At 43.0% G+C, this 13,680-nt stretch overlaps 1 protein-coding gene across 4 annotated transcripts; it reads left to right on the top strand.

The window, feature by feature from the left end:
- Positions 1-1,592: 1,592 nt before the first annotated feature.
- Positions 1,593-13,470, top strand: LOC112250893 (guanine nucleotide-binding protein subunit alpha-11-like). 4 transcript variants are annotated; one of them, XM_042322106.1, is made up of 8 exons: positions 1,600-2,077; positions 2,528-2,681; positions 4,507-4,691; positions 4,906-5,060; positions 6,137-6,265; positions 9,369-9,498; positions 9,936-10,092; positions 11,279-13,470. In XM_042322106.1, the coding sequence occupies exons 1-8, from the start codon at positions 2,042-2,044 to the stop codon at positions 11,482-11,484; spliced, it is 1,152 nt and encodes a 383-aa protein (XP_042178040.1). In that variant the 5' UTR covers positions 1,600-2,041; the 3' UTR covers positions 11,485-13,470. The 4 variants fall into 4 exon arrangements, with proteins under 4 accessions (XP_042178044.1, XP_042178040.1, XP_042178042.1 ...); XM_042322108.1 differs by having other exon boundaries at positions 1,601-2,077; positions 2,524-2,681; XM_042322107.1 differs by having other exon boundaries at positions 1,604-2,077; positions 9,939-10,092.
- The last annotated feature ends 210 nt before the right edge of the window (positions 13,471-13,680 follow it).

Below are 13,680 nucleotides of genomic sequence, written 5' to 3' on the forward strand. Positions count from 1 at the left end.
CTTTCCTGGTACATGGGTCCCACGGTGAGGGTGAGTGGTGCTGTGATGTGCGTAATTGTGCCGGATCCTAATGGTCGCATGTCCAGAGCCTGGACAGGAAAAGGAGAGGAGAGCGGGTATGAAGTTATGTTCATGGAGGAGGCGGGCCTGGTCGATGAAGTTCCCAGCAGCACCGGAATCCACTAGAACTGTAGAGACAACACTTGAAGGACAGCCAGTCAGTGAAATGGGAACCAGCAAGGGTTTGATGGACAACGATGGTAATGGAATACTCATGCCTACCCTGGGAGATGGAAGGTGTGCATAATGTGGGTTGCCAGGACCGGCAACGTCGAGCGCTGGAGAGAGGGAACGGGAGTAGGCGTGACACACACACAATAGACATTTTATTAGGTACACCCATCTAGTACCGGGTTGGACCAATCTTTGCCTTCAGAACAGCGTGCTCTATTAGGTTGAGGTCTGGGGAATGTGCAGGCCACTTAAGTAAACTGAACTCATGTTCCAGGTGATGTTTTTCCAGTCTTCAATTGTCCAGTGTTGGTGATCGCATGCCCACTGGAGCCGCTTCTTCTTGTTTTTAGCTGATAGGAGTGGAACCCGGTGTGATCGTCTGCTGCAATAGCCCATCCGTGACAAGGATTGACGAGTTGTGCGTTCTGAGATGCCGTTCTGCACACCACTGTTGTATGCGCCATTACTTGCCTGTTTGAGGCCCGCCTGTTAGCTTGCACAATTCTTGCCATTCTCCTTTGACCTCTCCCATCAACTAGCTGTATTTGCCCAAAGAAATTTAGCCTATTCGAACGTTCAATCGGAAAGTAACTGAATGCCTCAATACCTGTCTGCCTGCTTTGTATAGCAAGCCACGGCCACGTGGCTCACTGTCTGTAGTAGAGATCCATTTTCATGAATGGGGTGATGTACCCAATAACCTGTCCGGTGAGTGTATGTTCAAACAGTATTACATTTGAAATAAAAATGCTAATATCCATTTAAAATCCATGAATGAATGGAATGGATATACAATAGCAACATAGATTGCAGATAGAGGCAGGTGCAAAATCCATGAAATTGAAATAACAGATTACAATTGTTCTGTGATGAATCCTTTATAATGCCTTGTTTTATGGGAAATATTGGCTACCTCATTCCATTTTCCACAGATAGGGAGGATAGGTTGGGTAGCTCCCCTGGGCCGTAGCTCATACTGAGTTCCCTCTTGAGTTGCTTCTTCCGTGCACTCTTCCCTGCCTTTTGGGTTATCACAATTGGCACCTCATTTCTTGTATTTGGCAGAAAGAAGGGGACTTTCCTGTTACCGTCAGTCCCCACCCCCTCACCATATCTCTCTTACTCCCCCTCCCTTTCTCAGCAGTGGCTCACCTCACCTTGTTCCCATGGCAATGTGGCGCTCAGGCAATCCTAATATCTGAGACCTAGTGAAGAGTGCATGAAATCCCTGTGTAAAACCGGTTCTGCCTGCTGAGACAAAAGATTGACATACAGAACGCTGGCGGGAGAGGAGTGACAAATAACCTACCTGTTATGCCATTCATCTCACACCAAAAACACTTTCAGAATGATTCATCTATGTCTATTGACACTTGTGAGTTATGAAATATTAGTTTGGTACAGCAAAAATATGAGTAACTTACTCCACAAGTCTGAAAGGATGTTTATACATCCCTGACAGATGAGGAAGGGCCTTTTTCCATTCACTTCATACATTTAACATTCTCATGGGACTGTGGCAGACTGAGTGAGGGATGAACCTCAGTCGAAACTTTATCTGCAGTGAGGTAGTCCATGTCACTCAAGGCGCATTCCATTGACTGAGAGGTGTTTTCACCAAGCTACATACCCTGCATATTCTACCGAACACGTACTGTAGTAGACTTAAACAAGGATCTGCTTATGTTTGAGACAAACTGTTATTGAAACTGGGAAATACTCTGCTGTGCTTCAACGAAACTTTCATACAGTTAAACAAAATATTATAGGAACACGGGGAGAATGGATCACGCGCAACGAAAGTCGGATGTATTTGCTTTACAAGAGGTGTGACACATTGAAGGTAAATCTTTTTGATAAAACTATATCCTACCTATTTGTTTTTAATAACTTCTTTGTTTGTTCGTGACCGGAATTTTCATGGCTTTCTGGCGGAAAAGTCCCCTAATTATGATTTAATTACCATTCATAAAAAAAAGGCTATCAAAAAGTCGAGTAAAATGATTATGTCAGCCATTTGTGTTTTTGACACTAATTTGTCTTTCAATGATATAAATAACCAGTAAAATGTGTCGGTGCAATTATTTGACATTATGCAATGATCCCGTTTTTGATTCTGAAAAAAAATACACACTGCTCAGGAAATGTATTTAGTGCTTTGTCTGACAACATCAAAATACCTACTTTTAAAACATAGGCTAATTCTAAAAAAAACATTCTGAGAATTACAGTATTGCTAAGCATGAGATGTATATTATACTAATTTATAAACAATTCTACCTATTTGAGTGAGTTCGACATGGCATGCTGGAAATGGTGCCGTCGGACCTGGGTTTGTTGCCTGGACGATGAAGAGAGGAGGAGCATTGCTATTGACAAGGAGATTCAGAGGATTCTCCGACAGCAGAAGAACAGAGAACGCAAAGAAATCAAAGTTCTTTTACTCGGTCAGTAGCTCCATCTTCTGTCTCCCGACTTTAAATGCATTAGGCTATGTTTATTATAGCCTTCACACATTTAGTTTTTTCTTCCTTCACTCTTGGGTTTATTAACTTATTTTTATTGAATAGCAACAGACAAAAATCCATATGGAATATAAGCCAGCTGAAAGTGTCCAGAATGGGCAATGACTGACTTTTCACCCATTTTAAACCAACAATGAGAACAAGATGGTGCATTCAACAACAACAAAAAAACTAATATCTTTGAGAAAGACGCAAAGCCAAAAACGAACATTCATATTTTTAGAAAGATGCAATGACATTTATTATTTCAGGACACCTGGACTGGGAGTGTAAAATAAATATAGCAGGTGAGGAATGCATGAGGTACACACCTCTCTAAGTCTAGGGCCTATTTTCTGCCATTACTAAGGAAAGACAAATATGTTAAGCATGTGTTGCACATGTTAACATTTGAAGAATGAGATAGATGGGGTCCTGAAATACTGTACAAAATAGCCTACTCTGTCGAATAAAAACTCAATCATTTGACGAAAGGGAAATAAAAGGGGGTATGAGGCACAATAAGAGGCACTCTGGTCTAAAAAAAAAGATCTGAATGTTCCAGGGCAGTGATTGGGGGCATTGCACTATGTAGGGTGCTGTCTTTCGAATGGGACATTAAACGGGTGACCTGACGCTCTGTGGTCACTAAAAGATCCCATAGCACTTATCGTAAGAGTAGGGGTGTTTACCCCAGTGTCCTGGCTAAATTCCCAGTCTGGACCTCACAAGCGGGGAGCCCAGCCAACAGAGAGTTGCAGTAGTCCAGACAGGAGATGACAAGAGCCTGGATTAGGACCTGTGCCGCTTCCTGTGTGAGGTAGGATCATACCTTACGGATGTTGTAGAGCATGAACCTGTAGGAGCAAGTCACTGCTTTGAAGTTTGCAGAGTATAACAGGGTGTTGTCAAGGGTCACGCCGAGGTTCTTTGCACTCTGGGAGGGCGACACTGTGGAGTTGCCAACCGTGAGGGAGAGGTCTTTGAGCGGGCAGGCCTTCCCGTGGGAGGAGGGCAGCTCTGAGGTTGAGCTTGAGGTGAATGAGTGATTGTATTTATTTGACCGTTTGTAAAATCCAAACATAAGGGCGCTCCAGCAGGTGACGCCTTCACATACAATTTAAGAAAATCATCAAGGATAACACAATAAAGATGAACAGATTATTTCCATTGTGGTGGTGGGCTGACATCCAAGCTGAGATATCTGGCAGACACGCAGAGATGTGTGTCACCACCTGGGTGTCAGAAGGGGGAAGCAGAAAAATAGTTGAGTGTCATCTGCATAGCAATGATAGGAGAGACCAAGTGAGGATATGATAGAGCCGAGTGACTTGTTGTATAGAGAGAAGAGGAGAGGGCCTAGAACCGAGCCCTAGATGCAGGGCAGGACAAGTCAAATGTGTGTAATAACTGTGTCATAACCAATTAATTACAATAAACTATCATCCTGACTTGATGGTGGCCTACATCTGTCAAACCTGTCAACTTCCTGAAAGTTTTACTTTAAGTTTAACTATGAATTCCTCTGAGGCTTTTACCTGAGGACTGTATCCTCTCATAGTAGGTTTGTCACTAGGCAGATGGCTGGTAACGCTTGAAAGCATGTGTGAGGTTTTGATGAGTTGCCGAATGCTCATTGTGTAATGATGTCTCTGACTCTTCAGCGGATCAACACGTATTGTAACATTGCATTGTTTAATAAAAAATGTAAAATATCCTTAGAGAAGTGTTCTCCTCTCTGACTCTCCTCTGGGCTATGTGTCCTCAGGCACAGGGGAGAGTGGGAAAACCACCTTCATCCGACAGATGAGGATCATCCATGGAAGTGGCTTCTCTGAGGAGGAAAGACAGGACTTCGCCAAGCTCATCTACCAGAACATCTTCACGGCTGTGAAAGCTATGACCCGGGCCATGATCACCCTCAGACTGCCCTATGCCTACCCAGAGAACGAGGTTAGGGTCTGGTGGCATACCGTACATACTGTTCAATCAAACTGACCTTTAACCATTAGTGAAAGGCAACCTCTGTAGCATCTATTTACCAAAACAAAACACATTATACACATGTGGTTTCTGTGTTTTTGATTGGAGAGGCTTTCATAGATTTTTCTTTGACGCCTGTGGATCAGACATTAGAACCAATTAAAGCCCCTCTTTCTGCCTTCAGATGTATGCCAGGTGGGTGCAGGATGTGGACACAGTGCAGGTCATCCAGCTGGACCGTGGCTTTGTGGACGCTATCCGCCATCTATGGGCCGATCCAGGCCTCCGGGTCTGCTACAGCCGCCGCAGCGAGTATCAGTTGCTGGACTCCACAGAGTAGTGAGTACCACCAGTCTCTCTCTCTATCTTTATCTCTATCTCTCTATATATCACTGTCTTTATCTCTATCTATATCTCTCTTGCTCTCTGGCTTTATCTCAGTTTTTATCTCTATCTATCTCTGTCTATCTCCATCTCTGTCTGCATTTGCCCCAAGTAAAATATTTGCAAAGTTTTTTCAGTAGATGTTTTTTGCTTCCTTGGTAAAATGTTATACTTGAATAATCAAAAACAATTCAATATAAATGTTGTTTCATTCACAACACTTTGTCCCAATTGTACAGGACTGTACATTGTACACTGTCCTTATCAACTGCAAAATCCATGATGTCCATTGGAGGGGGCTGGTTCACAAATAAATACACATCAAGATCTCAGCCATGTTGAAGCCACAAAACAACCATCTTATCAGGCACCATTCATTTGATTTCATGTTATAAAATACACAGCCACAATGAGGATCGTTTCCCACTTTCCACCCATTCTTGAAAGCTATCCGATAGTAAAGTTTAGTTTCCTTTTAGAATGAATTTACTAATAAAGTTCAAATGTAATACATTTCTACAAAGTCAACAAGTTGACATCAGAGTAGCTAATGCGTCACATTACAGAAAATGAATGGAAACGACTCATCTCAATCACTGCAATACTGTTGGACTGCTATGTGTTCCTCCCGTATCTGTCCATACCTGTCTCGCCCGTATGTCCTCTCTCTCCTTCTCTCTGCTCTCTCAGTATTTACTCAGCTAGCTCTGCGTCAGTATAATAAGAAACATGCACATAGTCAGTCAACATCCAATTAATGACAAGGTGTATCAACAAAAGCCTTGAAAACAATAATCCCAACACAGTGGTAAAGACTCCTTTTCCCTTTGTCTAATTTCCCAGCTCAATTCATTCTGCAAAACTACATTTGTGTTGATTGTTGTTGTATACCGTTCATATTACATGTATCATGTAAAGAACATGATAGATAGAATTAACTTGCTACTACCATTGTCATTACCACGGGCAATTTAATTATTTCACATTTTTAACATGCTCTCTCTTTCTTTCTGTTTTTCTGTCCTTTTCAGTTACATGACCAATCTGGACCGCATATCTGCCCCAGACTACATCCCCACTGCTCAGGACGTGCTGCGGGTACGATTCCCCACCACTGGCATCCATGACTACTCCTTCACCGTAAAGACCATCACACTCAGGTGGCCACACTCTCACTCACATCACTCACCCAGGACTCAAGATCTCAAGGGAACTAATAGAACAGCATTGCTGCTGATGAAATTCTGGACTACATAGAGTTGGGAAATTTAGACGAAAAGTCTTATCACTATATATTGACCCATTTTGCTTAATAATGACAAATCCACAATATTTACAGTGCATTTGGAAGGTATTCAGACCCTTTGACTTTGTCCACGTTTTGTTACTGTAACGGTTGTCTGTGGTGGAAGAAGGTGAGGACCAATGCGCAGCGTGGTAAGTCTTCATATTCTTTAATAGAACTCAGAACACTAAAATACAAAACCAACAAGAGAACGAAATGAAACCGAAACAGTTCTGTCTGGTACAGATACGAAACAGAAAATAGAACATAGACTGCCCACCCAACTCACGCCCTGACCATACTAAAACAAAGACATCACAAAGGAACTAAGGTCAGAACGTGTCAGTTACGTTACAGCCTTTTTCTAAAATTGGATTCAATAGTTTTTTTCCCTCATCAATCTACACAAAATACGACATAAAGACAAAGCAAAACCAGGTTTTTAGAAATGTTTGCAAATGTATTAAAAATACCAATTTTAAATTTCACACTTACATAAGTATTCAGACCCTTTACTCAGTACTTTGTTGAAGCACCTTTGTCAGCGATTACATCCTCAAGTCTTCTTGGGTATGATGCTACAAGCTTGCCACACCTATATTTGGGGAGTTCTTCTCTGCAGAATCTCTCATAGCTTTGACAGGTTGGATGGGGAGTGTCGCTGCACAGCTATTTTCAGGCCTCTCCAGTGATGTTCAATCGGGTTCAAGTCCGGGCTCTGGCTGGGCCACTCAAAGACATTCAGAGACTTGTCCCGAAGCCCCTCCTGCGTTGTCTTGGCTGTATGCTTAGGGTCGTTGTTGTATTGGAGGGTGAACCTTCACCCCAGTCTGAGGTCCTGAGCCCTCTGGAGCAGGTTTTCATCAAGGATCTCTCTGCACTTTGCTGCGCTCATCTTTCCCTCGACACTGACTAGTCTCCCTGCTGCTGAAAAACATCCTCAGAGCATGATGCTGCCACCACCATGCTTCACCGTAGGGTTGGTGCCAGGTTTCCTCCAGACGTGACGCTTGGCATTCAGGTCAAATAGTTCACTCCTGGTTTCATCAGACCAGATAATCAGCCTAGCTGGCTGTCATGTGGCTTTTACTGAGGAGTGGCTTCCGTCTGGCCACTCTACCATAAAGGCCTGATTGGTGGAGTGCTGCAGAGATGGTTGTCCTTCTGGAAGGTTCCCCCATCTCCACAGAGAAACTCTGGAGCACTGTCAGAGTGACCATCGGGTTCTTTTTGCTCTGACATGCACTGTCAACTGTGGGACCTTATGTAGACAGGTTTGTGCCTTTCCAAATCATGTCCAATCAATTTAATTTACCACAGCTGGACTCCAATCAAGTTGTAGAAACATCTCAAGGATGATCAATGGAAACAGGTTGCACCTGAGCTCAATTTTGAGTCTCAGAGCAAAGGGTCTGAATTCAGATGCACTGTATATATATATATATATATATATATTTTTTTTTTAATGCACAGTTACTTTGCATTAGTGGCAGGGCTCTAGACTTACTTCTTCCAGTGCCATTAAGAAGTAAGAAAATAAAGAATTTTGATATTTTATCTAACATGCTAAGGGAATTCATGGTTGATATTCTGTGCAACATGTCAAAATAGCATCCAGAATGATGCATTTTAGTGCATATTGGCCTTTAGGCTATAGCCTATTCTACATAAATAACCTGAGGAAGTGGAAACTCAAAACACCTTAGCTAAATAACTAATTCTGAATATGATATTGTTATTAGATAGTCATGTAATTGATTAAGCTTTTATAGGCTACTTGATCTATTCAATACCGCAAATGCAACATACTCCGTTTGTAAAGTGCTATAATTTCCTCAATATTGAGAGTTGAGAAATAATTGTTATACTCACAGAAAGTGGTGTTTCCCCTCTATTCAACTACATTTACTGTAGTTGTTTTAAAAACGTTGTTTTCCCCCGCAACTACATTGAAATGTTGCTCAACAGTCATGTATCCATGTGCTTGTCAGAATGCATCTCTCTCTTCACTCTGTGAGCAAAGGTGGGAGTAGAACTGAGAGCCAGCATCGGCAGATAGGAATAGGGCAGATACTGTCATTGCAGAAAGCAGATTCATGTACATTACTGTTGACCAAATAATGGTTTCGAGAACCCAAAAATCTGCAGGAACATTGTATAGCCTCATCACGAAAATTACCACATAAGCAAAATTGCTTCAGTAAGAGGAGTGTCAGTGTCGGTGACGGTAATTTTTCAGTTTATCGTCCCAACTCTAGGAGTAGACTATAGGCTTTCTTTCAGATATATTGTCTGACTCGACCCTTGGCTGCTTTGGACACGGTGTAATTACAATCACATACAATCACAATTGGCATTATACAGAAACGTCCTGAGAACTCACTCATTTCTTTTTGTGCTTTTGAACATGTCCGTGCAATTGTTTCTTAAGAGACCTTTGTATTATTAACATGAAAGTTCCAGCTATGTTCAGGTGTGGTGTTTTTCTCCTCCTCTGTTGTGAAAGGTTGGACTGTAATTTGTCTCTGTAATCGGGCAGGCAGGATACAGTGGGATAGAAATGGTGAGGTATCAATTACGGCCTTTTTTAGAGCTCATTTGCATGGGGACTTGGAAACTGAACCAGGTTTGATGTGTGACAGCAGGAGAGAGAAGAGAGGAGTCTGTGTATACACTGGGGGATATGACAGCCTCTCTCACAGTGTTAGCTATACCTCTATAGAGTACAGACACTCCTGCAGCAACGGTCCCTGGTCCGGAGCCTGCAGCTCATTAACAACTCTGACCAGCTGCCTCACCAAGACAAGGCCCCTGCCATGCGTGGCATCACAAACACCTTATTGATTAAAGGGCAAAACTGTGTGTGTGTGTGTGTGTGTGTGTGTGTGTGTGTGTTTGTGTGTGTGTGTGTGTGTGTGCGTGCGTGTTGAAAGATGCTCTAACATGTGTTTTATCATTTTCTCTCTCTCTCCGGGTAGGATTGTGGATGTGGGTGGACAGAAGTCAGAGAGGAGAAAGTGGATCCATTGTTTTCAGGATGTGACGTCCCTCATTTTCCTGGCTTCCCTCAGCGAGTACGACCAGGTCCTGGAGGAGAGAGAGACTGATGTGAGCACCTGTCTATCTGTCGTGCTGGCTTGTCTGTCTTGCTTGTCTGTCTGTCTGTCTGTCTGTCTGTCTGTCTGTCTGTCTGTCTGTCTGTCTGTCTGTCTGTCTGTCTGTCTGTTTGTCCTCTGTGTCGTCCTTGGCCTTCAATGTAAGTGAAGATTCTCTCCAGAGTTTTTTTCTGGCCATTGCCAACAGGTCTTACTGTTGCCTATATCAAAACCTGCTGCCTTACCGCATTCTCTTCAACCCTCCCTCCTGACCAAGGCTCACTAAGCCGCTTATCTTTCCTGGACACTTTTTAGTCCCCCTCTAAATTCATTAACCTCCATTGTGACCCTGTCCCCATCTCTCCCTTTTCTCCCCTCTCCCCCTTCACTCCCTCTCCCCCTTCTCTCCCCCTCTCCCTCCCCTCTCCCCCTCATCCCCACTCCCCCCAGCAGAAGCGTATGGATGAGAGCTTGGCTTTGTTCTACACCACCATCCACTCCCCCTGGTTCCTCAACACCTCCATCATCCTCTTTCTCAACAAGACAGATATCCTGGCTGACAAGATCCAGGCATCCGACCTGCAGAAGTACTTCCCAGGGTTCACAGGTAGCTCTACACACACAAACGCACACACACGCACACACACACACACACACACACACACCACACACACACACACACACACACACACACACACACACACACACACACACACACACACACACACACACACACACTCTCACAAAAACTCTTTCACACACAAACATACACACTCACACTCTCTCACACTCTCTCTCACACACACACACACACACACACACACACACACACACACACACACACACACACACACACACACACACACACACACACACACACACACACACACACATACACTCTTACAAACACTCTCTCACACACACACACACACACACACACACACACACACACATCCCATCACATTGAGCTGGTAGATAATAGGCCGTGTGATGATGGATGTAAACCTATCGAGCCACATCCTTTGGTGTTTCATTTTTCTTTCTCAAACCATTAGAGATGTAGCTAACTGTTGCTTTTGGTTGGAATAACAAAGACCTCATTTTAGAAAGTAATTTCAAACCTAGTGAGGTTTCTATTTCTTAGGGTGAGTTCTCACATGAATACATAACCATGCTGGCTATAGCAAAACCAGTAAACATAATGTTTTTTGAGTACCATTTATTCTTGTTTCAGCAAACGTTGAATGTGTGTTTGATTTCATGTTACTTCCAGGTGTATGGTGTGGGTACATAGTTTACTAACAATGTGCCTACACTGATGTGGAAGGAAGGTAGCAGAGCCTCTCTAGAGCTTCCCCACCTACCTACACATCAGCTCCGCGCACCCCGTCTCCCCCGGCCTGTTGCTCATGGCAACCATAAATACCCTGCTCTTTGCATCACTAAGCTATCACTCCAGGCATCTGTGGTGGGGGGTTGGGGAGACATTGTTCTTTCCTTCATAAAGTCTGAAATTATTAGTATAGATTCATTCATATTGGCCGTTAGATGTACAGTTGCCATTTAAACATTTTGCTAAATGGTAACATTGTGTGATGGCTGCAATACTACATGAAAATCATTCAATATGTTCTATCCATTGCTTGTAATTTTTGTTTCTAATGGCCTCCCATTTTTCTCTACCATATTCTCATATCTCCTGACCTCTTCTCTCCCTTCTCTCACTCTCCTCCTTTGCTGTGGTTGTCTCCATCTCTTTCCTGTCCCTTGTCCTCCTCACCCCACACATGAAGGAAAGCGACGTGACGCTCAGGATGCTATGAAGTACATCCAGAAGATGTATGAGCAGCAGGCTCACAGCCGGGACAAGAAGGAAGATAGCAAGACGCTGTACCCCCACTTCACCTGCGCCACCGACACCAACAACATCCGCAAAGTGTTCAGTGACGTCAAGGACACGGTGCTCCTCAAGTCTCTCATGGAGTTTGGGGTGATCTGAGGGCCTGGGGACCCGCCTACCTATGGGGCCACACTCAACCAACAACCACTCAGGGCAGAAGAGGCTCTCCCTCCGTCCCTCCCTTGCTCAGTTTTCTCCTCTCTCTCAATCTCAGCTCCAGTGGGGATGCTCTCGGGCCAAACCTTCTTATTGCAGGAAGGAATCTCTACCTGGAGAGCAGAACAGAATGGAGGGACTCCTATGACTCCTGTATCACTAACCTGTTTTACACACACACACACACTCTGGTTGTTATTTTATAATGTTGTGTGTAAGGGCGTGGAGATGTAGTGGCTCTACCAGTGGTTGAAACTGGACTAGAGATGTCATGAAGTGCTGTGTCTCCATAATGTGAGTGATGACTTTAGCTGGTGGAGATGAGAACTCTATATCCCTCTATATCCCTACCACAACCCTGTTGATAGAAAATGCCTCTAGAGATCACTACAGAAGATTCCACTCTATCTGTGTGTTGAATTAACACTACTGTACACATGCGTTGTAACCATTACATAACCAGTTCACACCTATGAGAATGAGCCACCACTGAAGGCTTGTGTCACATTTTGTGTTTGGTTGGTCTTTTAATTGGTTTGCTTGGTTGACACCCATATATGTTGTCGCTGGGTCTCAGGTGTGAGATGTGATGCAGGCGAGAAATGTGGGATTTGAGGCGTTTACTACAGCTGTGATCAATAAGGTGTCAGAAATCACTTGATGTCATAACGGGTTCCCCTGATACAGTGTGTTATGGAATGCAATGCTGTATGTACACTGTTAGGATTCTTGGTTTGGTTTTTGGTGGATACTTTTGTTTAGTCTCTTCCCCTAATGTGCCTGCCTTACGACCAGTCACTACCTGCTATACATTGAGTTCATATGGGAACAACAACGCCGGTGAATGTATACATTAACCAACAAATGAGAGTGCTTAAGAGCAGCAGCCAAGTACAGGGTTATTACTAGCTGGCAGGCATGCTAATGTTAAAGCTGAAATGTAATAAAAGATCTCATTAAATTCCTAGGACCCTGTTAGGACTGCTATTAGGTGGCTCAGAGAGGCCAGTTAAAAGGAACGCCTGGCATCGCGGGGGGTTCAAGTCTTGCCACTGTCTGATAGCTCTAAAAATCAACATGCAGTTATGATGTGAATGGTTGTAGGCTTTAGGCTACGGTAGGGCTTTGATTTGAGCAGTGGAGTTTTTTGTGCTTTGCTGCAGAGTGGCATGAAAGGTTACACAGCAAACAAGGATTTAATCATTGTGTCAAGACTATAAACAACAACTCATTATTCATAGTTGGCTTGCCCTTTTACTCTGGTCCCCTATCAATATTTATGTTCAGTCAATATTTAGTTTAGCAGGCTCAGGCTGTGCTCAACTTGTTTCATGTTCAGTAGCATTTTATATTGGATTCTATATTGGTGTAATTTAAGCGATATGGCCTCTATAAATATGAGTGAGTGGAGCAGGATGGAGTCTGTCAGTTAATACAGGCGATAATATTTTGACCTGTGTGCGTCACTAAAGCAGATGATGAGTGTGTCAGTGGAAAAGGACTTCAAAGTCAGATTAAAACCTCTTCCATTAAATTGAAGTCAGTAATAACAAATTGCAGGCATGGATCATACAATATGCATCGAATTTATTCAGGTTTGAGAAGATTGCTTTGCTGCAGTGTGAAGAATGTGTTGTTGTTTTTTACTCAAAAACATTTTTGGTAAAGGACTTGGGTCTGAATGTGCAACTAAATGTATAGCTATATTTCCTTGTAGAACTAAACATAGGCTCTGATGAGTTATTAATTGTATTCAGCTTATTTTGTTATATTAGACCACCTCATTAACAGCTAGTGTGACAGGAGGTGATGCACTGTATATATTACAGACTAACATTGGGAGAACTCTTATTTGGTGCAAATATTTTGTATAGATTTGGGAAGAATTTGGGGAAATATTTTCTAATTAAAGTTGTGTTTTGAAAAAGATTCTGTTTATGTTGTGTGTTTATGTTTTTCTTCAGGCTATGGTACTTATTGGAAATATAATGCTGCATAGCTTGTCTTGTTGATATACTCTAGCTTCCTGTCTCTCAGCAATCCAAGGAAGAGTGGCTTAGCTTGCCTTGTATGGCTGCTGTTTTCATCCTCTGTTCTTCAAATAGTCATATAGGATCTTTAACCTGCTGCTTATCATTT

The sequence above is a fragment of the Oncorhynchus tshawytscha genome, linkage group LG05 (genome assembly GCF_018296145.1).
Source record: "Oncorhynchus tshawytscha isolate Ot180627B linkage group LG05, Otsh_v2.0, whole genome shotgun sequence".
Taxonomy (NCBI): domain Eukaryota; kingdom Metazoa; phylum Chordata; class Actinopteri; order Salmoniformes; family Salmonidae; genus Oncorhynchus; species Oncorhynchus tshawytscha.